The sequence below is a fragment of the Schistocerca cancellata genome, chromosome 7, assembly GCF_023864275.1.
Source record: "Schistocerca cancellata isolate TAMUIC-IGC-003103 chromosome 7, iqSchCanc2.1, whole genome shotgun sequence".
NCBI lineage: Eukaryota > Metazoa > Arthropoda > Insecta > Orthoptera > Acrididae > Schistocerca > Schistocerca cancellata.
The window spans coordinates 87,369,219-87,396,150 of record NC_064632.1 but is presented as its reverse complement, the minus strand read 5'-3'; the positions used below and the strand labels follow the sequence as shown (position 1 = coordinate 87,396,150).

Genomic DNA, 26,932 nt, shown 5'->3' with positions numbered 1-26,932 from the left:
CTTTGCAGTACTCTGAAAGGAATGGACATAGTTTTTAAATGCAAAAGAGCAATCTATTTTCTGTGGTATAGAATCTGCTGTAGAAAATTCAGAAAAACTGTGAAGTCGCCGGTTGAGCGTCCACACTCGCGTTCTGTCCTCAAAGTGTTAAACTTGAACTGTAAGACTGATTCCACAGTCCCTGGTAGCAGTTGATTTCCTTCATCAGTCCACTGGGCCGACATCAGGAAAAATACTCTTTCCGCAGTGGCGTTGCGTGCGGAATATACACAACAAGTACTCGCATAATTTTAATAGTTGGCATTTGCGTTCAAGATTTCCGGTTTCCTTAAGAAAGTAAATAACCTGTCTTCCACTGTGCTTTTAGACTTCCGTTCTTCCGAGTCACAATTAGTTTCTAAAAAGCTCTTCGGATACATGTATTCCTGAATACAATCGTCACCTGAAATCTTCACACCATTTTTAGTCGAATGTATAATAATATTTTCAATCATCATTCAGTCGGGGGTTTCAGATAGCATCATACATTCAAATACTTGATATTTATGAAAAGAAATAGCCCATTTCTCTAAGTAATCAATTGCAACGCTATAGAAAACCATTGTCTCAAACAGAAGTTTGACTGCAGAACCATGAATCCCACTTCACTGATCGGACTACTGAAAAAAATCTTAAATTTTAGGTGGCCTGTCTTCGGCGTCAAAAAGTTGTTTTAATGGAAGCCAAAGCTTAAGAATTCTCTCAACTACTGGCAATAACGACAGCCATCTTGTTTTTGAGTGGGGTAGAAGAGTCTGATGATTGACATCAATGTATAAGCAGAGCTCTTTCAGCTCCTTTGTCCTTGTCGTGTATATTGAAAAATAATTAAATATTTTCATGGCGATTATTTCAATATCGACAGTTAAATTCTCAGCAGCCCTTGGTATGTCATCGTGGAGAGTAGGGGAGGGCATACAATTCCTTCTACATTTTTTCCTAGTTCTTCTCTAATGTGGTAAAACGCATTCCGCTGGAAGCATCGATGAAGGCCTCCGAAGTTGGTACGATCTCCACAAAAGGCGACTAATTTATCTAATGGAATACGAAGTTGTGAAAATGTCTAGGCGAAACTTTGCAATTATCTCCAGTGTTTCGTTATTCAGGGAATCAAACTTCAACAGCTTCTGTGGGATTCTGCCAGTTTCAGTAAAGTATTGAAGAGTTAAAGGAAATAGTTGTTTTGTAAACAAAAACACGTTCTCTTACTACGCTGTATTTTATTTGCTCGAGACGCGTTTCGAGCTTTTTCCCTTTACGGCATTAAAAAAATGGTTCAAATGGCTCTGAGCACTATGGGACTTAACTACTGAGGTCATCAGTCCCCTAGAACTTAGAACTACTTAAACCTAACTAACCTAAGGACATCACACACATCCATGCCCGAGGCAGAATTCGAACCTGCGACCGTAGCGGTCACGCGGTTCCAAACTGTCGCGCTTAGAACCGCACGGCCACACCGGCCGGCTTTACGGAATCATTAGTGGGATCTAGAATGATACAGTTTTGTTTTGATATGTAGTGTTTACAGATTAGAAAACAGTTCACGTCTCGTTTTTATATAAATAAGTGATTACTTACAGTTCATCGCACTTTTAGTTTTCATCTGCATTTCCTCTCATCTGGTCACATGCTGGAGGTCGCACTACAGCTATATTTCCGAAACATACGCATATTTTTATGTTCCGAACTATTCTTTTTCCACTTTTCGACTTGTTTGCACTTGTAGGTGTGATGCAAAACTGTGATTTCCAGACGTAACTACTTTCAGTTCATGAACTCAGTTATGATTCTCTTAAGCAACATCTCGTTCTCATTTGTGCGATCCAAAAGCTCTTCACAGAGTGCGAGGCGCAGGTCTTTCTGGTCTTGACTCATGAGCCGTGGGATGAACTTGGCGGCAACACGATGCATTCTAAGACGCTGTGTCATGATTTCATGACTTGATCCAACAAAAATGTTACACGCTTCTGAAATCTCTCGGACAGTCAGTCTTCGATTGGCACGCATAATTTCCTTGACATTCCTAACATGAGCGTCGTCGGTAGACGTCGAAGGGCGTCGTGGACGAGGGTCGTCTTCAACTTACGTCCAGCCCTTTTTAAACCATGTGAACAATTCGTTACACCAAGAGCTGCTTAAACACTGATCGCCCTAGGCTTCCTGCATTATTTGGCGTGTTTCTGTAAATATTTTCTTGAGTTTCACGCAAAATTTAATGCAGATGTTCTAACAATACCACCACTTCCAAAGTAGATTAGAAATCAGATTAATAATGTTGCTCACGCAGCATATTTTCGCTTTATCGGGCAACAACAAAACTATTGACTGTGAATGGTATCGTCAGAATCGAAATAATGAGGTCACTGTAAATAAGTCATTAATTTTACACTTATCTTGAATGGATTCCCACGTAGATTTCGTCGAAGTCGTTAGGGCTCATCTTGTTGATTCTAGGGTGATTCCACTTTGGCTGCTAGAAGGTCCGGATCTGTAATTTAGCAATATTTGAAGACCTAACAAATGCGTTTTTCAGGAAATTCTTAATGATCAAACAATCACAGATCGGAACAATGGTATGGTTGAAATAATTTTTGACTTGGAGTTCACGATCCACATTTTTAATAAACTTCTTGTAAATTCACATATACTTCTTCTTAATTGTCACATCATCAAGAAAACAGTTTTGTATCAATCTTCACATATTTCATTTCCACTTTAACCAAACACAAGACTAGACTGTTCTTTTACAAAGCGAAATAACAACATAACTTCTGCAAAGTCAAACAAAGACTGCACTGTGCGCATTCAAGCCAATACGATTACAAGTAAGTCAAAGTTTATGACAGTATCACAGAAATGAATATACACAAGAACCATATGAATGTAATATATCGATACATCGGAGTAACTATACATTAATAAAACCAAATGTGAATATTGTCACAAAAAAATGTCCTACTTCGCAGAAAAGTAGTTCGATATTACTGGTATCGAGAACTGGGATTGGAGTGCCGTAATGGTCACGTAAATAAAGAACCATTACAATGTGTTGTTCCACAAATTCTGCCATCTCTAAATTCGCAATCTGTGCGACACTACGTTCTTGTTAATACAGTACTGAACAATAACTAACGGACATACAACAATGGAACTTCCGGGAGTTATACGTTAAATACAGGCGTGTGCAGCGGTGCCAACCGCATTTCGTTCCGACACACCACTGACGCGTACTTACAAATGTTCCTGAATTTTCTAAACACACTTCGTACATCACATTTATTTATGTTCAGGGGTATCTGCTAGTCTCTGCACCAATCGTCGATTCTCTGTAGGGCTTCCCACATTTCACTGTAGTCTCTTGACGTTATGCTCTTCCTACAGGTTACATCATCATCGATAGCTTCATGGAGCCTCCATGTTACAAAATATTATGTCGTCAAAACTACTGAACGCTACGCCACAGCTCTGTTTACTGGTGGAACGAATGCAAAATGGTTCAAATGGCTCTGAGCTCTATGGGACTTAACTTCTGAGGTCATCAGTCCCCTAGAACTTAGAACTACTTAAACCTAACTAACCTAACGACAGAACACACATCCATGCCCGAGGCAGGATTCGAACCTGCGACCGTAGCGGCCACGCGGTTCCAAACTGTAGCGCCTAGAACCGCTCGGCCACTCCGACCGGCGAACGAATGCATTATTTAGTTAATATTTATTGCCATTAGATGTTGGTTGTCTTCTGTTTCTTTGGTTACTGTCTTCTGTTGCGAAATGGTTACTCCGGAGCACAAACCATTTTGTGTTCTCGATTTGTGATTCTGTGATTACAGTGTAAGCACGTTTCACGTTGCGGTACCAAACTGATGCTCCGCACATGGTATCGACAGTCCGTAGAAACAGAATGTGTATGTAAAGGAAACAGTCCTGGCGGCTCCCGTGTTTCCTGCGAAAATGTACGAAGTCAACTCGCTTTCCAACGTAGTCCTACCAAATCAACTCGTCGTGCCAGGCGAGTGTTATAACTGGCTACAACAACAATCTGGTGTTTTTGAGAGGTCGTTTGGTTATAAAGCCGCACCAGCTACAGCTGTCACAGGCTCGACATCATGACGACAGACTCAGCCGTTGGCATTTCCTGAAGAGCTTCAGAATGCTATTAACAGTGATAACATTAATTCACAAAGCATCATGTCCAGTGATAAAGCGACTTTCCACCTTAATGGGAAAGTAAACAAACACGGTGTTCGAACTTTGGGCCTACAGAACCCCCATCACACACTGAACATATACGAGGTTCACCCAGTGTGTTTTGTGCGATGTCCCTCTCATCATTTTATGGCCCATTCTTCTTTGACGGAAACGCGTTTAACGGTCTTCATAATCGTGCTGTGTTTTAAAAGTGGTTGGTTCTCAGGCTGAACGAGGGTAACGTCATTTTCCAACAAGACAGAACACCACGTCACTGAAGTCAAATGGCTGCATATCTGAATGAAATTCCACCTCCATTAGACTGGTTTTCAAAAAGCTGTTGGCTTAGCATTCTCAGATGGTCTCCACGCTCATAATATTTGATGCTCTGTGACCTTCTTGTGGTGTTTTATTAAGGACAACATTTTTGCCCAACACTACTACAGAGCCTACAAGAGTTGAAGAACAGTACCCATACTGTCATAACACAGGTGACAATGGATATGCTTACTTGACTGTGGGAGAAATTCGAGTATCGATGTGATATTGTTCGTGACATTTTGACCATCTGTAATTTAAACTTAAGAGCCTCGTAAATATGTGTTCCAAGTCACACAGTTATATGTCTTACAATTTAATAAATATATGCGTTCGAAATCCGTGTATTCTTTTTAAAACACCCTGTACATTGTAAACAGTAGCGGCACTAATAACACTCCCTTGATGCACTCCTGAGATTACCCCACATTTGCCTATTTCTTTTCGTTAAGAACGACGTGTTGTTTCTGTGTGCTGGAAAGTTTGTAATCTAATCAAAAATCGGCTCCAATACTCGGTAAGCTCCTGATTTTTTTCACTAAATGATCGTGTAGAACTGTACACAAAGCATTTCTGAAACCAAAGAACACTGCATGAAATTAGGCGCCGTTGTGTACAGATTTCATAGACGTATACAGCGGGCTGAGTTTCACGAGATCTCAGATTGCCGAATGAGTGTTGTTTTTACAGAGGATATATATATATATTTATTCTCCAAAAACAGCAAAATGTATGAGCATCAGACACGATCCACAATTATGTCACAGATTTACAGTATGGTACTAAAACCATTTGTCGAACTACCCTTCTGAAAACTGGGAGTGACATGCGCTGTTTTGCAAACAGTGAAGCGCAGAGTGGTCAGAATGTGTGGGGGACAACAAAACAGCAGCACGGCATAGTGCTCACGCGCGTGACCTGTACATCTGTGATTTTGTTGCGTTCTGCATTCACATATCGGAAAACCTTTGGTACCGATGTAATTTTTTACTGCTTCCGTTGTGTTTGTGTTCGTTATAACAAACTCAAAACAATAAAACTGATTTAATGTAAGTCCGTCGGCTACTGAGTTGCTTCAGTTCTAACAGTTCTAAATAATCTGACGCCATTCCAATTAGTGCGATGCCCAGTTTCGCTCCCGTGAACTTCTGCTGTCGCAGTTGCTGCAGAACAGGACGAAAAATGTTCGCTCTGACTCCGTAGATGATATATTAGTCGAAGTCAAAAACTAAAGGCAATTTTTTAAAAAAGGGACTTTTTATTGGGAGAATGACACTGCAAATAACATGAATTCTCTACATCACAGGTGACCAAACTTTCTTTCCGTAGCGGGCCGTATCATCATTCTGTATAATACTCGCATGCCAGAACGAAAGCTCTCAAATAAAAAGACGAAGAACAAAGCTTAGCGTTCCTTGGTCAACATAGGTGAGTGGCATGCAATGCACAAAAAAACAAGGACAGCCAATATATTTATTTACTGAAAAAGTTACCAAAGAATGTGACGTTCCCAATCATTTTTCTCGGAAAATCAAAGTTAACGTCTTTGGGAACTGTAGCACACAACTCTTTCGAACAGTGAAAATTAGGAAAGTTTTCTTCCAGCTGTGGTTTAAAGAATGACTTCTTTTTCAGAATTCCATTGGTGCGTCTTTAGAGATTACCGACGACGCTATCGTTTCCTTGAAGTTTCACGTACAGTTCATTCATGTGGGATGTGATGTGACCAAAAACGACAATTTTGACAACAAGGTAGGGTCTGATATCTATGGGTCAGCTCTATTTTTTTCGGTGATAAAAATTTCTATATCGTTTCGCCGCTTGTACAAACTAAATAGGACTTTTCCGCAGCTGAGCCACCTCACTCTTGCGTGAAAAGCCAAGTCACAGAGTTCAGAATTAGTTTCTTCAAGCAAAGCCTGTAATCGACGGTGACTGCTTGTCCCCGAGTGAAGTTCACAGCAGAAAAAATTTGTTTCAATACACAAGAAATATCTAAGTCTTTCTCACAGATTGCTTGCTGATGTATGACGCAACGTTCGAACAGTGCGCCCGGAATTTGAAAATCATCCGACTGAGTCCTAATCTTTGAACAAAGTAAATTTATTTTTCTTTTTTAGGGCCAGCAGCATAATATAACTATGATAACGACATGATTATTGGAACAAATGCACCGAAATAGCTGCTTATAATAGTAAATCTTTATTTACGACAGACTGTTTCGGCATTTATCGTCATTGACAAGTACCTGCGAATACAATTTTTGTGAGTATTTGTGTAAATGCCAGTGTCACTTATATTAAAGTGACTGTATTGTACTCACGTCTAGACTGATGTTGAAACGTAGTCGGTAATTAACGTAAAAGACATGTTCGGAAATATGGGTGCGCTGTTCCGTCTCTGACAATGATAGAATTCAGATTGCAAACAAACGAAAGGAAATGGGAACACAAAAACTAATTACTCCTCCCAGGAATTTTAAAGGAATCAGTGGTCAACCATCTGACTGTAAGTTTTAATATATCCTTTAACGTCTCCTAACAATTGCCCTGCAATGCTCTTGCACGCAACAGACAACTTATCTCGTCTTGGAGCTGCAACTGCGTGATCAGTAACATGCTAATACATTTCATAAAGCAGTACTGCGATCCATGCAGAGTGCAATGCATGGACTAACTGCAACAATTACTGCCATAGTTTTAAGCATAGAAATTGAATGATCAGGAGGTGTTTGGTCAACTAACCTTAAACGACGTAAAGAAAATTGAAAGAAACCAATAAAAATTTCTAATTTACTATATTCAGAAAATTGCTGATTTAAATGCTGACAAGACTTTACACGGACTTTTATCTATTGCACAATGTCGAAACTCAATAAACCCAATTCTGGCCACAACAAAGATACGAATATTACTGTGAGTGCATCCACACACGAATCTGACAAAATCCCTCCAGGCAACCAACAACTACGTGCAGCGAAAAGGCAAATTACCAAAAAATTCCCAGTTAATACCAAGGTCTCCTCCGGCGCTACCAGCACGGTCACAAAAGGTTGCGACCTCCCATGTCGCGCGGATTCTCTCCACCGCACCCTTCGTCCGACCACTTCCGACTCCCCTCGATAACTGCTCTCTCGCTACTACTCGCGATAACAATGTCTGAGACTCAGAGTTTGTGTATGCATACAGCAGAATCATAGACGTCCAACTTTCCATATCACGTCCATACACGTCGTTAGCGAACTGTCTTAAAACTGAAATAAACTCTGTACGCTAGTTTAATATTACTTTCCACACATGAACAATCGAAACCACGCTGCTGATACGATCGAAAATACACTGCAGATTCTGGATAGGATACTGAAAGGTTTTGCAATGAATATTCTTGAAGAACTGTAAATCTGTATACATACGAGAAAAAACCCACAAGAAATATTAAAAGAGTGTACAGAATTTAGACACAAGTACTACCACAAGGAGTTTATTGAACTTTTAGAACACGAAAATGGATAATTCGGAAGTAAGATATGCAACAACCAAAGACAAGCGTAATAAATTTTAGTTGATAAAATAACATCGCTGTTCATCTGCATAATCTTTGTAAACATATGAAGGGCTTATTTCAATAGTGGTACAAGTCCATTTTTGTTCCTTCTGAGATACAGAGTCCTAAAGTTAAAAAAGCACTGAAAAATCAGCAGTTGAGATACCAGAAATATTCAAGTACATATACTTGAATATACCAAAAATATATAGTTGAGATATAGTTGAGATATAGTTGAGATACCAGAAATATTCAAGTACATATACTTGAATATACCAAAAATATTCAAGTATATATACTTGAATATTTCTGGTATCTCAACTGCTGATTTTTCAGTGCTCTTTTAACTTTAGGACTCTGTATCTCAGAATGAACAAAAATGGGCTTGTACCACTATTGAAATAAGCCCTTCATATGGCGTCGTAAGAGTGGATCTGTGAAACTACCGTCACACCGTAATTAACGTTTTATTTTCAACGTATTACGTCATTTACCATCTTATTAAAACAGTGACAGTTATAAGACAGTCCGCTAACGTAGTAACATTGACATCACAGTAGTGTAGAGGTGAGTACAATATAGTCACTTTAATATAAATGAGATTCCCATTATTCACATTCTCACCAAAACCGTATTCGCAGGTACTTGAGAAACAGATTATCTTAAATAAAGGTTTGTTGTTATAAGCAGCTATTTCGGTTGCATGTATTCTAATAAAGTACATTTAAGGCACACAGCAGCCAAGAGGTCTCCACGAGTGTGAAGATCTCCTGATATTCTAAACGTAATATTTAATTTTAAACTGTGTCACAAAGTCTGGTTTTCCATTGGTTTTATCAAGGAAGTTCAAGTATTGTCGGCGGGCTGGGTGAACTGAGTCGGGGGCCGGATCCGGCCTCTGCGGGCGGCAGTTTGGTGGCCCCTGCCCTACATAATCCCCTCCACCCCTACGTCCTCCGCCCATCTCTTCTGAAACTTGTTAATCCCGCCCCGGCAACATCTTTGTCACGTCTTACACATCCGTCTCGCCCCGTCTCCGCAATACTATCGTCCGAGAAAACGTGGATTCACACAAGTGCTCCTTCTTGGACCAGACAGGTGAAAATCACTTGGAACTAGGTAAGGACTGTACGACGGGTCCTCCAGTAACTCAGATCTAAGGTTTTCAGTGCACTGGTTTATTTCCTCACCTCTATGAGAGGGTGCATTGTCCTGAATCAAAAATCACACCTTTTGAATCTTCCATTTCCTTTTCGTTCCACTTTCGGGCTTCAGATGCCGTAGCAGCTCACAGTAACTGGTTATAAGAGTCTAATGAATCGGCAGTGGTCCTTTCACATCGGAAACGGTGTCAACATAATACTTTCTTGCAGAAGCTTGTCTTGCCGTAGCGTTCTCGCTTCCCGCGCCCGGGTTCCCGGGTTCGATTCCTGGCGAGATCAGGGATTTTCTCTGCCTCGTGATGACTGGGTGTTGTGTGATGTCCTTAGGTTAGTTAGGTTTAAGTAGTTCTAATTTCTAGGGGACTGATGACCATTGATGTTAAGTCCCATAGTGCTCAGAGCCATTTGAACCATTTTTGCAGAAGCTTGGGATCTGAACTTAGTTGCTGTAAGTGAAGGCCGATGCATCCGCACCATACTTTGCCGCCTACTCCGTGGGCCGAAGCCATGGATCCACGTCCCTTCAAGTCTTCTTCTCATACTACGAAACGCCCTGACTGCCCCAAACATTCATATTGTTGCATGTCTGTCTCTTGACGGCATGCCAATCTTCTGAGGTGATCTAAAGATACATGCGGATAATGAATCTCATATCTAGTATCCTCAGTACTGACACGATGATCAGTATGAATCATCTTCTTCGCATTCTCACTGTTCCTGTCGTTTCCAAAGTACACTACTGGCCATTAAAATTGCTACACCACGAATATGACGTGCTACAGACGCCGAATTCAATCGATAGGAAGAAGATGCTGTGATATGCAAATGATTAGCTTTTCAGAGCATTCACACAAGGTTGGCGCCGGTGGCGACACATACAGCGTGGTGACATGACGAAAGTTTCCAACCGATTTCTCATACACAAACAACAGTTGACCGGCGTTGCCTGATGAAACGTTGTTGTGATGCCTCGTGTAAGGAGGAGAAATGCGTACCATCACGTTTCCGACTTTGGTAAAGGTCGGATTGTAGCCTATCGCGATTGCGGTTTATCGTATCGCGACATTGCTGCTCGCGTTGGACGAGATCCAATGACTGTTAGCAGAATATGGAATCGGTGAGTTGAGGAGGGTAATACGGAACGCCGTGCTGAATCCCAACGGCATCGTATCACTAGCAGTCGAGATGACAGGCATCTTATACGCACGGCTGTAACGCATCGTGCAGCCACGTCTTGATCCCTGAGTCAACAGATGGAGATGTTTGCAAGACAACAACCATCTGCACGAACAGTCCAACGCCGTTCGCAGCAGCATGGACTATCAGCTCAGAGACCGTGGCTGCGGTTACCCTTGACGCTGCATCACAGACAGGAACGCCTGCGATGGTGTACACAACGACGAACCTGGTTGCACGAATGGCAAAACGTCATTTTTTCGGATGAATCCAGGTTTCGTTTACAGCATCATGATGGTCGCATCCGTGTTTGGCGACATCGCGGTGAACGCACATTGGAAGCATGTATTCGTCACCGCCATACTGGCGTATCACCCGGCGTGATGGTATGGGGTGCCATTGGTTACATGTCTCGGTCACCTGTTGTTTGCATTGACGACACTTTGAACAGTGGACGTTACATTTCAGATGTGTTACGACCCTTGGCTCTTCCCTTCATTCGATCAGTGCGAAGCCCTACATTTCAGCAGGATAATGCACGACCGCATGTTGCAGTCCTGTACGGGCCCTTCTGGATACAGAAAATGTTCAACTGCTGCCCTGTCCAGCACATTCTACAGATCTTTCACTAATTGAAAACGTTTGGTCAATGGTGGCCGAGCAACTGGCTCGTCACAATGCGCCAGTTGCCAGTCACTGCTCTTGATGAACTGTGGTATCGTGTTGAAGCTGCATGGGCAGCTGTACATGTACACGCCATCCAAGCTCTGTTTGACTCAATGCCCAGGCGTATCAAGGGCGTTATTATGGCCAGAGGTGATTGTTCTGGGTACTGATTTCTCAGGATCTGTGTACCCAAATTGCACGAAAATGTAATCACATGTCAGTTGTAGTATAATATATTTGTCCAATGAATACCCGTTTATCATCTGCATTTCTTCTTGGTGTAGCAATTTTAATGGTCTGTGGTGTAGATGGCCTACCCGCACAGTCTTCGTCGCAGGCAAGTACAGGTCCACACTGGAAGTGATTTATTCACGGGATAAGTTTCCGTTCACTACGACGACTATCGTCACACTGCAGCTAAATTCTGCTAACGACCTCCGCAACCTCAGTAGCTTCAGCGTACAAAAAGCGAATCACTCCCGTCATCTCACCGTTTGTGCGTACGAAAAAGAGGACACTAAGAGTAAAATTGTCCGAAATCACTATGCATGTGCGTATTTACCAATAAGCGCTACTTAACGCACGAGAACACCGAAGTTAGAGCCTGTCACTTTTTAGTCAGTGCAGTCAAACTATGGAGTAGGTTAGGTAGTTTTGATTCTAGTGGTTAAAATATTCTGCAACCACGCAGATACATATCAGTGATGTTGGACGATTGCTTTCAGGATCACTTCTGGTACACTTCTTGTAGATGCGTATGACCTGCACTTTCTTCTATGGGGAACAAACTTTTGTTTCGCGGGAGTTACGGTGTATTGTGTACGGAATCTAGTATGTGTTACATTCGTCCCTCGGACCCTTTCAGTTTTAGAAACGTCACCTGTTTTTCAACATCGTTGACACTAAATTAAGTTAATTAAATCGGAGCAGTGCTCCTGGACTTTGCTTTGTCACGGAACATTTGGAAATGGAGTTCAGCTTTTCTGCCTATGCTTTCCTTCCCTCATTTTCGTTCCTGCGTCATACACGATCATCTGGACACAAACATTGGTGCCACTGACAAACTTTACATATGACCATAATGTCTTTTAATTTTGTAAAAGGTCTTCTGATAAGAGTCTCTTACGGAAGTCGGTTAAGTCTTCACGCACTGCCCTTTTGACAGCCAAAGCCGTTTCATTTAGCGTCCCTACCTTGCTTTATGTTGTAGTTGTCCACAGTACGTTGTTTGGCTGACGGATGTAGATACCTGGACGTTCGTTCTTAGAGTCGAGGTAAAAACATCCAGATTAGATTTAGATTATATTGGACGTACTGTTAAAAAGGAAACTACTTCCTAATATTCTGCAAAATTATATTTATTTGGTCACGAACCGGCTTTCAGCTTTTCATGCCATTTCCAGCTGATAATTAAATGTCACAAACACAGATAGAGATGATGTGCGACTTACACAGACATCATTTGTAAAAACAAAGACGACAGAGTGTTTACAAAGGAAAGCATTACATTTTGTCCCATAAGAATAATTACGTTAACTAAAAAAGGGGTAAAGAAATTTTTTATGTGGAAGTAAGATGAATTTACATTTTCAGTCTAGAATTTGTAACGAAAACTTAGTTTAAAAAAGGGCAAAACGAACACTAAATCTCATCATTTAATAGTAGTCTGGCATTTTGTGTCATATATTTGTTGATTTCCAGTATTTCTAAATGGGTCATCTGTCTGATTTTCCGAACAGAATGTAAAACTTCACATTCTACATCATGTGAATGGTTTTCTGCTAAAATATGACAAGCAAAGGTTCAGTCTTTCTTCCTTAATCTGTAGTTTGTCCCATGTTGACGGAGCCTAATTCTCATAATGTAATTATTACACAGTGTTAATATTATTAAAATGTTCTGCCAACTACCAACGAATAATTTATTTAATGTTATTAGATGTACGTTTCCTTCCAATAAATCCTTAGTGAAAAGAACCTCTAGGATATAGAACTTGTCATGAAAACAAGAACAGACAATAAATATTTACAACGAAAAATAAGTACACTAATATACCTCCCTCAGATCGGAAGCGGAAGTCCTTAGGTATTTGTAACAAATTTAAAAAATCTTAAACTTATTTTCATTTAAAAGGTAATAAATAACTTGTCATGAAATATACAAGACAGGTTGCTGACACTACTGCTTCTATGTGAAGATGATCCAGACCAATCGAAAAGTGTAATTTAATTAAACATGTAGAACTGAGACGGAACAATAAATGAAAATTATCTTCAGCAGAAAAATCGTTTTACAACACTGATTTAAATATTTAGTATTAAAAACAGTCTTGATCACGATTTATTTATCAAGGTGACCGGTTTCGACCACTGCTGTGGTCATCTTCAGACCATTGAGTAGGAACTTCTTTCTGTTGGAGTAGTTTAGTAGCGATTCTCCAACAGAAAGAGGTTCCTATTCAATGGTCTGAAGATGACCACAGCAGTGGTCGAAACGGGTCACCTTGATAAATAAATCGTGATCAAGACTGTTTTTAATAGTAAATATTTGTAACACATTGATCACTGCCACTCCCGTAATGTACTGAAAAGTAACTGATTTAAATGCTCGCATTACTGCACTAACACTGTACACAAGTTGGATTGTACTGATAATTGCTTTATTTTATATTATTAGTAACATATCACATGAGTTGGTTTTACTAAGAAATTTATCAAGAAACTGATCGTCGCTAAATCCTTTACGCTCCTCATAATGCGAATTTTATTAGTATTTAAACTTTTTTTATAGCTGGCAATTTATTGAAAATGTGGTTTTCTGGGTAATGGAAATGTTTGTAGATCCAAATTGGTGACTTTAACTGTTTCTGAAGATTATTCTTATTTCTAGTATTGGCACCATGAATTAAGCTGTTGATTTGGAAAACAGATATATTTTAGTTACAGATTTCATCGAGCAATAAATACGCCTATTATGAAGCACAAGGTAGGGTCCCTAGTTCCTTAAACAGGCTTCTGCAGGATGTTCTTGAGTTCCGACCAAAAACGATTCTTATTGCACTTTTTGGAACGCGGAAGACTATAGCTTGGATTGATGAGTTACCCTAAAAAATAATCCTGTATGACACTGTGGAATGAAAATAAGTGTAATTCCAATCTTTTTATTTTTATGTCACGTAAGCCTGACAACATTCGCATTGCAAGTAGGGATTTGTTTAGGGGCTTCAGCGGTACAGTGGTATGCTTCTCACAGTTTAATTCAATATCGACCTGCAGTCCAGGAAAGTAACACTGTTAAATTCTTCTATGTGTTTGACATCGTACTGAATGCGGACGACGCTCACCTTCCGCTTGCAGCGTTAACAAACCGTGCTTGCCTGCCTTCCAGTTCCACTGCTGCGGTATCCGGGCCGACAGCGACTACCTGCACACGCGCTGGAAGAACGAGAGCGCCTCCTCCAGCAGCTACAGGAGGAGCGTGCCCGTCACCTGCTGCGCGCTCGCCAACACTGATGTGAGTAGCCGCTGCACCGCAGACAGCGGTAAACCTTACGCAGCGCTATACTATATTGCCTATTCCTATAAAGCAGATTATATACAGGGTGTTACAAAAAGGTACGGCTAAACTTTCAGGAAACATTCCTCACACACAAAGAAAGAAAATATGTTACGTGGACATGTGTCCGGAAACGCTTACTTTCCATGTTAGAGCTCATTTTATTACTTCTCTTCAAATCACATTAATCATGGAATGGAAACACGCAGCAACACAACGTACCAGCGTGACTTCAAACACTTTGTTACAGGAAATGTTCAAAATGTCCTCCGTTAGCGAGGATACATGCATCCACCCTCCGCCGCATGGAATCCCTGATGCGCTGATGCAGCCCTGGAGAATGGCGTATTGTATCACAGCCGTCCACAATACGAGCACGAACAGTCTCTACATTTGGTATCGGGGTTGCGTAGACAAGAGCTTTCAAATGTCCCCATAAATGAAAGTCAAGAGGGTTGAGGTCAGGAGAGCGTGGAGGCCATGGAATTGGTCCGCCTCTACCAATCCATCGGTCACCGAATCTGTTGTTGAGAAGCGTACGAACACTTCGACTGAAATCTGCAGGAGCTCCATCGTTCATGAACCACATGTTGTGTCGTACTTGTAAAGGCACGTGTGCTAGCAGCACAGATAGAGTACCCCGTATGAATTCATGATAACGTGCTCCATTGAGCGTAGGTGGAAGAACATGGGGCCCAATCAAGACATCACCAACAATGCCTGCCCAAACGTTCACAGAAAATCTGTGTTGATGACGTGATTGCACAACTGCGTGCGGATTCTCGTCAGCCCACACATATTGACTGAGAAAATTTACAATTTGATCACGTTGGAATGCAACCTCATCCGTAAAGAGAACATTTGCACTGAAATGAGGTTTGACACATTGTTGGATGAACTATTCGCAGAAGTGTACCCGTGGAGGCCAATCAGCTGCTGATAGTGCCTGTACACGCTGTACATGGTACGGAAGTAACTGGTTCTCCCATAGCACCCTCCATACAGTGACGTGGTCAACGTTACCTTGTACAGCAGCAACTTCTCTGACGCTGACGTTAGGGTTATCGTCAGCTGGACGAAGAATTGCCTCGTCCATTGCAGGTGTCCTCGTCGTTCTAGGTCTTCCCCAGTCGCGAGTCATAGGCTGGAATGTTCCGTGCTCCACAAGACGCCGATCAATTGCTTCGAACGTCTTCCTGTCGGGACACCTTCGTTCTGGAAATCTGTCTCGATGCAAACGTACCGCGCCACGGCTATTGCCCTGTGCTAATCCATACGTCAAATGGGTATCTGCCAACTCCGCATTTGTAAACATTGCACTGACTGCAAAACCACGTTCGTAATGAACACTAACCTGTTGATGCTACGTACTGAAGTGCTTGATGCTAGTACTGTAGAGCAATGAGTCGCATGTCAATACAAGCACCGAAGTCAACATTACCTTCCTTCAATTGGGCCAACTGGCGGTGAATCGAGGAAGTTCAGTACATACTGACGAAACTAAATTGAGATCTAACATGGAAATTAAGCGTTTCCGGACACACGTCCACATAACATCTTTTCTTTATTTGTGTGTGAGGAATGTTTCTTGAAAGTTTGGCCTTACCTTTTTGTAACACCCTGTATATGTCAGGAAACGGTGTTTGGAGGAAATAGCTTTCATAATTTATTGAGGCCCGCTGGTGTGGCCGAGCGGTTCTAGGCGCTTCAGTCTGGAGCCGCGCGAGCGCTACGGTCGCAGGTTCGAATCCTACCTCAGGCATGGATGTGTGTCATGTCCTTAGGTTAGTTAGGTTTAAGTAGTTCTAAGTTCTAGGAGACTGATGACCTCAGATGTTAAGTCCCATAGTGCTCAGAGCCATTTGAACCATTTGAACCATTTTGAACCATAATTTTTTGAGTTTCGTCGTACTGAATTTTGACGTGAACGCATGACGTCCACAGAAATTTATCCAAGAGGGGGCAAAATTCTAAAATTGCCATTTTGATATAATTAATTCTGTGAGTGAAAAAAAAAAAGCCTTGTCGTGCACTAAGCACTAATTTGGACAGGAAGTATACAAAATAGTTGTATCTCAAACGACTGATAATTATCCACTTACGACTCTTAATGAAGATTACTTGGATAGCGAAACTGTATGCATATTTCGGTAATGTGTGCTACCTTTTAATATTATTAATTGATTATGAATGGTACTTTTCTTCTTAAAAATCTGAAATTATATCATATGATTACCGTGACGCGAACCAAAGACATACCAAAAGCAGGCGGCAAACATTCACAAAAATTCACATATTATGAAAGTACACTACACGCCATTAAAATTGCTACACCAAGAAGATGATAAACGGGTATTCATTGCACAAATATGTTATACTAGAATTGACATGTGATTACACTTTCACTCAATTTGGTTGCATAGACCCTGAGAAATCAGTACCCAGAACAACCATCTCTGGCCGTAATAACGGCCTTGATACGCCTGGGCATTGAGTCGAACAGAGCTTGGATGGCGCGTACAGGCACAGCTGTCCATACAGCTTCAACACGATACCACAGTTCATCAAGAGTAGTGACTGGCGTATTGTGACGAGCCAGTTGCTCGGCCACCATTGACCAGACGTTTTCATTTGGTGAGAGATCTGGAGAATGTGCTGACCAGGGCAGCATTCGAATATTTTCTGTATCCAGAAACGCCCGTACAACACCTCCAAAGTGAGGTCGTGCATTATCCTGCTGAAATGTACGGTTTCGCAGGGATCGAACGAAGGGTAGATCCACAGGTCGTAACACAGTTTAAATGTAACGTTCACTGTTCAAAGTGTCTTCAATGCGAACAAGTGACCGAGACGCGTAACCAATGGCACCCCATACCATCACGCAGGGTGATACGCCAGTATGGCGATGACGAATACACGCTTCGAATGTGCGTTCACCGCGATGTCGCCAAACACGGATGCGACCATCATGATGCTGTAAACAGAACCTGGATTCATCTGAAAAAAAATGACGTTTTGCCATTCGTGCACCCAGTTTCGTCGTTGAGTACACCATAGCAGGCGCTCCTGTCTGTGATGCAGGGTCAAGGGTAACCGCGGACATGGTCTCCGAGCTGATAGTCCATGCTGCTGCAAACGTCGTCGAACTGTTCGTGTAGATGGCTGTTGTCTTGCAAACGTCCCCATCTGTTGACTCAGCGATCGAGACGTGGCTGCACGATCCGTTACAGCCATGCGGATAAGATGCCTGTCATCTCGACTGCCAGTGATACGACGCCGTTGGGATCCAGCACGGCGTTCCATATTACTCTCCTGAATCCACCGATTCCATATTCTGCTAACAGTCATTGGATCTCGACCAACGCGAGCAGCAATGTCGCGATACGATAACCGCTTTGGCGATAGGCTACAATCCGACTTTTATCAAAGTCGGAAACGTAATGGTACGCATTTCTCCTCCTTACACGAAGCATCACAACAACGTTTCACCAGGCAACGCCGGTCAACTGCTGTTTGTGTACGTGAAATCGGTTGGAAACTTTCCTCATGTCAGCACGTTGTAGGTGTCGCCACCGGTGCCAACGTTGTGTGAATGCTCTGAAAAGCTAATCATTTGCATATCACAGCATCTTCTTCCTGTCGGCTAAATTTCGCGTCTGTAGCACGTCATATTCGTGGTGTAGCAATTTTAATGGCCAGTTTTGTGTGTGTGTGTGTGTGTGTGTGTGTGTGTGTGTGTGTATGTGTGTGTGTGTGTGTGTGTGTGTGCGCACCGGCGTGCGTTGAGTGTGTATGTGTGTCTGTATGTGTATGTGTATGTCTACGTGTATGTTCCACACCTCCTCCTAAATAACTGCACCGGTTTCACCAAACTTGGTAGACATAGCCCTTACTGTCAAGGAACAATCGCTGTGAGGTTAAGAACCACTCACCTACTATAGTTCAGTAGGTATAGCGTTATAAATATGAGATGTGTGTAATACTGCTGCGTATTACATCTGTGGCATACTGAATTATGTACAGTTCAGAGGACAGATGAATCACTCAGGACAGTTGTACTGAGAAAGGAGTCCTAAAATCAAACTATTTTCCAAACGTTCTCGATATATTGTTGTTTTAGATGAAATTTCTTCTTTCAACGATTGTTATGTATCGTCCAAATCAGTTACGGGAGGAATGGATGTGAAAGTAAGGTCTTTTTTGGTACACGGAATCTCTACAAAAATCTTCACATCATGTGAATAAAATTTTCTGAAAATGTGTGTATGGAAGTTCTCTGAAAGAAATGAGAGCAGTAGAAGAAGAAAATGGAGAAGAAGGGACAAAAAAGTCACCAGCAAAAGACTAGGATATAGAATGTTGGCTTAAACGTAACGTAAATTTTGTGTGTTCAGTTTTAACAGTTTATTTCTGCAACCTTCAGTTTTGCTTCTGTAAGGTATCTTTTTTTCCAAAACCTACTTATTGAGACTGAATGTATTTTTCAGAGTATCTTCTTGTTGCTCCCAGTTATCAACCATTGAACAAGTTTTGTAATTTTTGCTTCTGTAGAGGAGGAAAATTTTAGTTGAAGATTATTAGTTTTATGATATGTCTCTAAAACCATAAAATTATACGTGATTGTTTATTAGGCGCTAGATATTTTTCTGACTGAATCTTACGTTTCGTCCTTCTCCTAATAATAATTTTTAAGAAAAGTTGTGTACATTCAAATATAGCAATGAAACCGACAACACGTAGAACCCTTGAGTTGGTGGCACTGCAGTAATTTAGGTTGAACTACTATTTTTACTGAAATTGTTATGTGCGTAGCATTTGAGAAAAATTCTACAGAAAATGGTTACATAGTTTACGAGAGACGGAACTCAAATTTTTTGGAACACTTATGAACAAATAAAGATTGACATCTCCCATCTTTATTTTATAACGACAGCAATTACAAAAGCATTTCACAATGCAGTAACCGTTTTCAACCAGCCAGCGGTAATCATCAGGCTAAAAGCACTTTGACGTAATATTTATGTATGGTAATAAAGCAAAGGGCGCAATATTTGCCTGTGCGCAGCAGGTGCTTTTACTCTGATGATTACCACTGGCTGGCCGAAGCGGTTACTGCATTGTGAAATGCTTTTGTAATTCATAATGTAATGAACTGCAGGAAGATAAGCAGTCAGTTGTGTAATCTCCATCAACAAAATGTCACTTTTCTCAAGGTATTTATAATATTCAATTTATATTAGGTTCATGCATAAGTTCGCAGCGTTTTTCCGTAAGTTTAATAAACGCAAAGATACACTTAACACAGACTTTCATCATCAATAACACATTCTCGTTCATTATTTACTACAGTCTGCCAACGCTGGGGTAGCTTTTCGATTCCGTCACAGTAGAAATCACGTTGTTCTTATGCGAAGAACTCGTCGAGCCATGTAGGAGCGTATTTTCGTCAGGAAAGCAAGTTCTCTGAAATTTTGTCGATAGACAGCGGAAAATGTGAAAATCTGAGGGCGCAAGATCGGGTGAAAACGTAACCACAGAATGACAACCGACTCCTGTATAGCGTTTTTTGTCGGTCTAGCAAAATGCGAGTGGGCCTTACCCTGGAGTATCGTCACTTCACGCAGTCTTCCTTGTCATTAATCTTGGATTGCGTCAACCAGACGTCTCAGTTGTTGACAATAAATGTCAGCAGTGATGGTTACACCTCGGGGAAACGATTCTTAGCACACCACAGCGTCACCGTTCCATCAGATACATAAAAATTATCTACATCTACATCTACATCCATACTCCGCAAGCCACCTGACGGTGTGTGGCGGAGGGTACCTTCAGTACCTCTATCGGTTCTCCCTTCTATTCCAGTCTCGTATTGTTCGTGGAAAGAAGGATTGTCGGTATGCCTCTGTGTGGGCTCTAATCTCTCTGATTTTATCCTCATGGTCTCTTCGCGAGATATACGTAGGAGGGAGCAATATACTGCTTGACTCTTCGGTGAAGGTATGTTCTCGAAACTTTGACAAAAGCCCGTACCGAGCTACTGAGCGTCTCTCCTGCAGAGTCTTCCACTGGAGTTTATCTATCATCTCCGTAACGCTTTCGCGATTACTAAATGATCCTGTAACGAAGCGCGCTGCTCTCCGTTGGATCTTCTCTATGTCTTGTATCAACCCTATCTGGTACGGATCCCACACTGCTGAGCAGTATTCAAGCAGTGGGCGAACAAGCGTACTGTAACCTACTTCTTTTCTTTTCGGATTGCATTTCCTTAGGATTCTTCCAATGAATCTCAGTCTGGCATCTGCTTTACCGACAATCAACATTATATGATCATTCCATTTTAAATCACTCCTAATGCGTACTCCCAGATAATTTATGGTATTAACTGCTTCCAGTTGCTGACCTGCTATTTTGTAGCTAAATGATAAAGGATCTATCTTTCTGTGTATTCGCAGCACATTACACTTGTCTACATTGAGATTCAGTTGCCATTCCCTGCACCATGCGTCAATTCGCTGCAGATCCTCCTGCATTTCAGTACAACTTTCCATTGTTACAACCTCTCGATACACCACAGCATCATCTGCAAAAAGCCTCAGTGAACTTCCGATGTCATCCACCAGGTCATTTATGTATATTGTGAATAGCAACGGTCCTATGACACTCCCCTGCGGCACACCTGAAATTACTCTTACTTCGGAAGACTTCTCTCCATTGAGAATAACATGCTGCGTCCTGTTATCTAGGAACTCCTCAATCCAATCACACAATTGGTCTGATAGTCCATATGCTCTTACTTTGTTCATTAAACGACTGTGGGGAACTGTATCGAACGCCTTGCGGAAGTCAAGAAACACGGCATCTACCTGTGAACCCGTGTCTATGGCCCTCTGAGTCTCGTGGACGAATAGCGCGAGCTGGGTTTCACATGACCGTCTTTTTCGAAACCCATGCTGATTCCTACAGAGTAGATTTCTAGTCTCCAGAAAAGTCATTATACTCGAACACAACACGTGTTCCAAAATTCTACAACTGATGGACTTTAGAGATATAGGTCTATAGTTCTGCACATCTGTTCGACGTCCCTTCTTGAAAACGGGGATGACCTGTGCCCTTTTCCAATCCTTTGGAACGCTACGCTCTTCTAGAGACCTACGGTACACCGCTGCAAGAAGGGGGGCAAGTTCCTTCGCGTACTCTGTGTAAAACTGAACTGGTATCCCATCAGGTCCAGAGGCCTTTCCTCTTTTGAGCGATTTTAATTGTTTCTCTATCCCTCTGTCGTCTATTTCGATATCTACCATTTTGTCATCTGTGCGACAATCTAGAGAAGGAACTACAGTGCAATCTTCCTCTGTGAAACAACTTTGGAAAAAGACATTTAGTATTTCGGCCTTTAGTCTGTCATCCTCTGTTTCAGTACCATTTTGGTCACAGAGTGTCTGGACATTTTGTTTTGATCCACCTACCGCTTTGACATAAGACCAAAATTTCTTAGGATTTTCTGCCAAGTCAGTACATAGAACTTTACTTTCGAATTCATTGAACGCCTCTCGCATAGCTCTCTTCACACTACATTTCGCTTCGCGTAATTTTTGTTTGTCTGCAAGGCTTTGGCTATGTTTATGTTTGCTGTGAAGTTCCCTTTGCTTCCGCAGCAGTTTTCTAACTCGGTTGTTGAACCACGGTGGCTCTTTTCCATCTCTTACGATCTTGCTTGGCACATACTCATCTAACGCATATTGTACGATGGTTTTGAACTTTGTCCACTGATCCTCAACACTATCAGTACTTGAGACAAAACTTTTGTGTTGAGCCAACAGGTACTCTGAAATCTGCTTTTTGTCACTTTTTCTAAACAGAAAAATCTTCCTACCCTTTTTAATATTCCTATTTACGGCTGAAATCATCGATGCCGTAACCGCTTTATGATCACTGATTCCCTGTTCTGCGTTAACTTTTTCAAATAGTTCGGGTCTGTTTGTCACCAGAAGGTCTAATATGTTATCGCCACGAGTCGGTTCTCTGTTTAACTGCTCAAGGTAGTTTTCAGATAAAGCACTTAAAAAAATTTCACTGGATTCTTTGTCCATGCCACCCGTTATGAACGTCTGAGTCTCCCAGTCTATATCCGGCAAATTAAAATCTCCACCCAGAACTATAACATGGTGGGGAAATCTACTCGAAATATTTTCCAAATTATCCTTCAGGTGCTCAGCCACAACAGCTGCTGAGCCAGGGGGCCTATAGAGACATCCAATTACCATGTCTGAGCCTGCTTTAACCGCGACTTTCACCCAAATCATTTCACATTTCGGATCTCCGTCAATATTTTGTGAATGCGTGCAGGTCTTTCTACGGGGAGGTGCTGCTTTGTTTGGGATCAATCATTTGTTTCTTTTCCTTTTTTTCATTTGCATTTTTTCATTTCTCGTCACCAGTAACGATACAGTATAGAAGTCTTTGATGTTCACGAGCAAATTGATACAGAGCAAACAGAAATGCACATATAGCCCGCGCTGATTTTTATGATGTTGGCTCAGAGCATGCGATACACGTACACACGATGTTTCAACCTTCCCCATCGCATGCAAGTGTTGCGCGATGGCGGAATGATCACAGTTCATCGCATTTCTCAGTTCTCGACTACACTTAAGCGGATCGTTGTGGATTAATGCTTTTAAACGATCTTCATCTAACCCCGAAGGTCTTCCTGAACGTGGAGTGTTACTAATGTCAAAACGAGAAAACACTTTTCTTGCCGTGCTCTGTCCATTGTCTTTATCCCCATACACGTGTCAGGTCTTCCTGACTGCTTTCGCTGATGTTACCCCTCTAGAAGAAGAATATTTCGGAAATGTTCCGATTTCTCCACTTGTCACTCTATTACCTGGCGTCCGCAGCTCTACTCGCTATCTCCAACTGACAAAGACGACAATACGTAAAACCAAATAGCAATTGTGAACTATAAATAAAAATGACAATCAAAAAATAAACCCACAGCAACCGGAATACCAAGACACAACAAAATCGCTACGAATTTCTGCACCACCTAACATATCGCACAAGGCATTTACATTACCATGAAAAGAGGTTACCACTTTAGTTTTCTCTTGTAGACGTAACAGCTGCTAAGCGAAATTTAAAAAAGCAAAGTGGTGTATGAAAATGATACTTCGTTGCTATTGCTAAATTTGTGTTATGGACAATTGGTGCTGTTATTCTACTGCTACCAACACCGAGCAACGATGGATATCTAGACGCTTTTTCTTGTGCTTTATTAATCGCTGATCATAATCGATAAGTATTATGTGTGTATGTTGGTATGTTACAAATCTCCTCCTAAACCACAGGACCAATTCCAATGGAACTTGGTACTCATATCCCTTACTATCAGCAACAATGCTCTGGAGGCAAGAACCACCTACCCATCACAGCTAAGATGATATGATGTCATAAAAAACGAGATACGTGAAAAATTGCCTCATAATGCATGACATTTAAATTTATTACGTCTATATTACTCAATGCATTAGTAACACATTTTGCAGCCAGTATCCACATACGACGCTGAATGTACCTACAAAATTATATCATTGTGTGACCCACAGAACAGGATATATGACGTCGTAAATACTGAGATGCGTGAAAAGATATCGTGTCATGCTTGGCATTTTAATTTATTACATCTTCACTACTAACACTATTCGCAAGAAACGCAGCAGACAGTATCAAAACATACTACTGAAAGTTCCCACAAAATTATATCTTTGTGCGAGACGTCAAAAAGATTGACGTCAAAAAGATTGAGGTGTATGAAAATGAAACTTCAGTGTGAAATTCGCTCTAGATACTGAGGACATATGTGTACAGATGTGTGTGAAATATGTTAAATACATGTCACATGTCAGTACTCTGGAAAAGTAGAGGACAAAGAGCTCCTCCTGAACTACTGGATCGATTTCAAGAAACTTGCTAGGCAGATTACTTAATATCTGGAAAGGAATTCTATTGGGGTAAGAACCACCGGCCTTCTACTGGGGAGGGGGTGATGAAGTGGAGAGAGAAGGACAAAGGAGGAGATGGACGAAAGGAGCGAAGGCGGAACCAGATAGGGGAGAAGGAAGTGTGCGGAGAGAGTGGGCGGAGGAAATGGACTGAGAAAGGAGGAGGGTGAGATATACGGAAAGAGGATGGAGAAAAAGGTGGACAGAGAGAATGACGAGGAGGAGATGGACAGAGAAAGAGGAATTTGGAGGAAGGAGGAAGTGGATTAAGCGGATTGGAATACCTACCTGCGCAACACCGGGTACTCAGCTAGTAAGGTGATAAAAAAGCCGTATCAACCTCCATTTGCTTACAATTAAAAACCGATATTTTTAAAAACGCATTTTCTAGCATTTATAATGATCATATAGTATTTCTGTTTTATATGCATTGCTCTTATTGTACGCGCTCGTTTTAGACATAGCTATTTAACTTCACTGAAATTTCTGATGTATATCTACATCTATACTCTGCAAAGCACTGTAAAATGCATGGTAAGGGTAACTTCCCATTGTTCGAAGTTAATATTATGCTATTACAAAACGCCTATTTTGGCGTGTTGCCATCTTCAGATTATATCAGGTAGTCTTGATATACATATGACATCGATGCCTGAGTTGCTGTCAAAGTACTGTGTAAGTTTGCTCCGTTGATGTTGGTGTTTAACTTTTCCTGCAGCAGTTATCTGTGAAGGTGTCGAGTTGAGGAAGTTTATTGCATAACGGTGTTGCTTGACAGCAGTACTGACAGTTGAATCAGCGATATCTTTTGGTTACCATGAAACGTCCCCTTTGAAAAATTTATGAATTACTGTGCTCATAAACTGACACACAATATTTTTAGCGCAACGCAATCGGACTTTCAAAAATCCCTACAAAATAATGGCCCTGACTAACAATAATCTATACCTTTCACAAATACAGCGATCGCCACTACTGCCAGCTAAATAAAAGATTGAAACTACTAAAGGCACTAACTACTGATAGGCATAGTTAGCAAATGAAAGATTTTGATAGAGAACGAACAACGTATTTACCTTAATAGTGTTCAAAAGTCATAATATATATAGCAGTTCATGATATACAGTCTTACAAATTTACTCTCTCTGGCGCACACTCGTCCAGATCGTCCGCTCTTAAAATTCTGCCATCTCTCTCCCCACATCCACCACTACTGGCGGCTCACCTCCAACTGCGCAGCGCTACGCGCTGTTAACAGCCAACTGCCCAACACTACAACAGCAAATTCCAACAATGCAAACCAGCCACAGACTGTACACAGCACTAGTCAGTGATTTTCATATGGAGCGCTACGTGGCGGTGGCGTTACCAATATAAGAACCTAAACAGCTTACTTACAACCATTCAACACAATTCGCCATCTTCAAGAATAACTGCCAAAAATAGCTCCATCAACATCAAAGGAGCAAACTTATACAGTACTGTGACAGCAATTGAGACATTCAGTGCCATATGGATGCAAGATCTCCTGATATAATTTGAAGATGGCAATCATGTCGAAATAGGCCTATTGTAATATATTCAGACACAGCAGCGTCTTGGTCTCATAGCATAATATATAATGTCATTATATGACATATACGACACAAAGGGCCTAGATAAGTGCACACTCTATTAGGTGTTCTTCCGTTACATTGCAGTATGAAGCGCGGGACGAAATATGGCGTAATTGGTTTTGTACGAGCCGTAATTATCTTCGCAGTCCATACGGAAACGATACGTAGCGAGCTGTAGGTTATTCCTAGAGTCATCGCTTAATGCTGTTTCTTGAAGCATTTGCAGTACTATTGACGTCTGACTTTAAACGTATGCCAGTTCTGGTTTTTCGTCATTCCAGGGCGCTCGTCTGCGGTTCAAACAAAAATTGACCATTCGCAGTACCCTTGTTTTGTCTAAGTACAGTATTGCCTGTTAGTCCTATTATGTGTGAGAACCAGACGGTTGTGCAATATTCTAGGATGTGTCGTACAAATCTTCTTTGTAGATTCATTGTGTAACGGCAGACAAATGAAAACCGAACACCCAGCACAACGGGACCATGGATTTGTTCCATTTAGTAGTCTTGGAATACTACGTTCTTGCCTTTGCTAAAGGGTGAACTTTTATGTTTATTATTACTTAAAGCACGTTACCAGTCTTTGCATCACTTTGGAATCCTATCCAAACGCGTATCTATTTATTTATAGGTCATTGCTTTGTTTTACACATATTGTGC

General features: G+C 41.4%; 1 protein-coding gene across 1 annotated transcript in view; it reads left to right on the top strand.

Moving 5' to 3' along the window:
* The window catches only part of LOC126092396 (tetraspanin-17-like), a 153,562-nt gene that overhangs the window by 79,680 nt on the left and 46,950 nt on the right, over positions 1 to 26,932 (top strand). Inside the window, exon 2 of the mRNA XM_049907970.1 lies at positions 14,486 to 14,611. Coding sequence (XP_049763927.1) covers positions 14,486 to 14,611 — 126 coding nt within the window. The remainder of the gene's footprint in view (positions 1 to 14,485; positions 14,612 to 26,932) is intronic.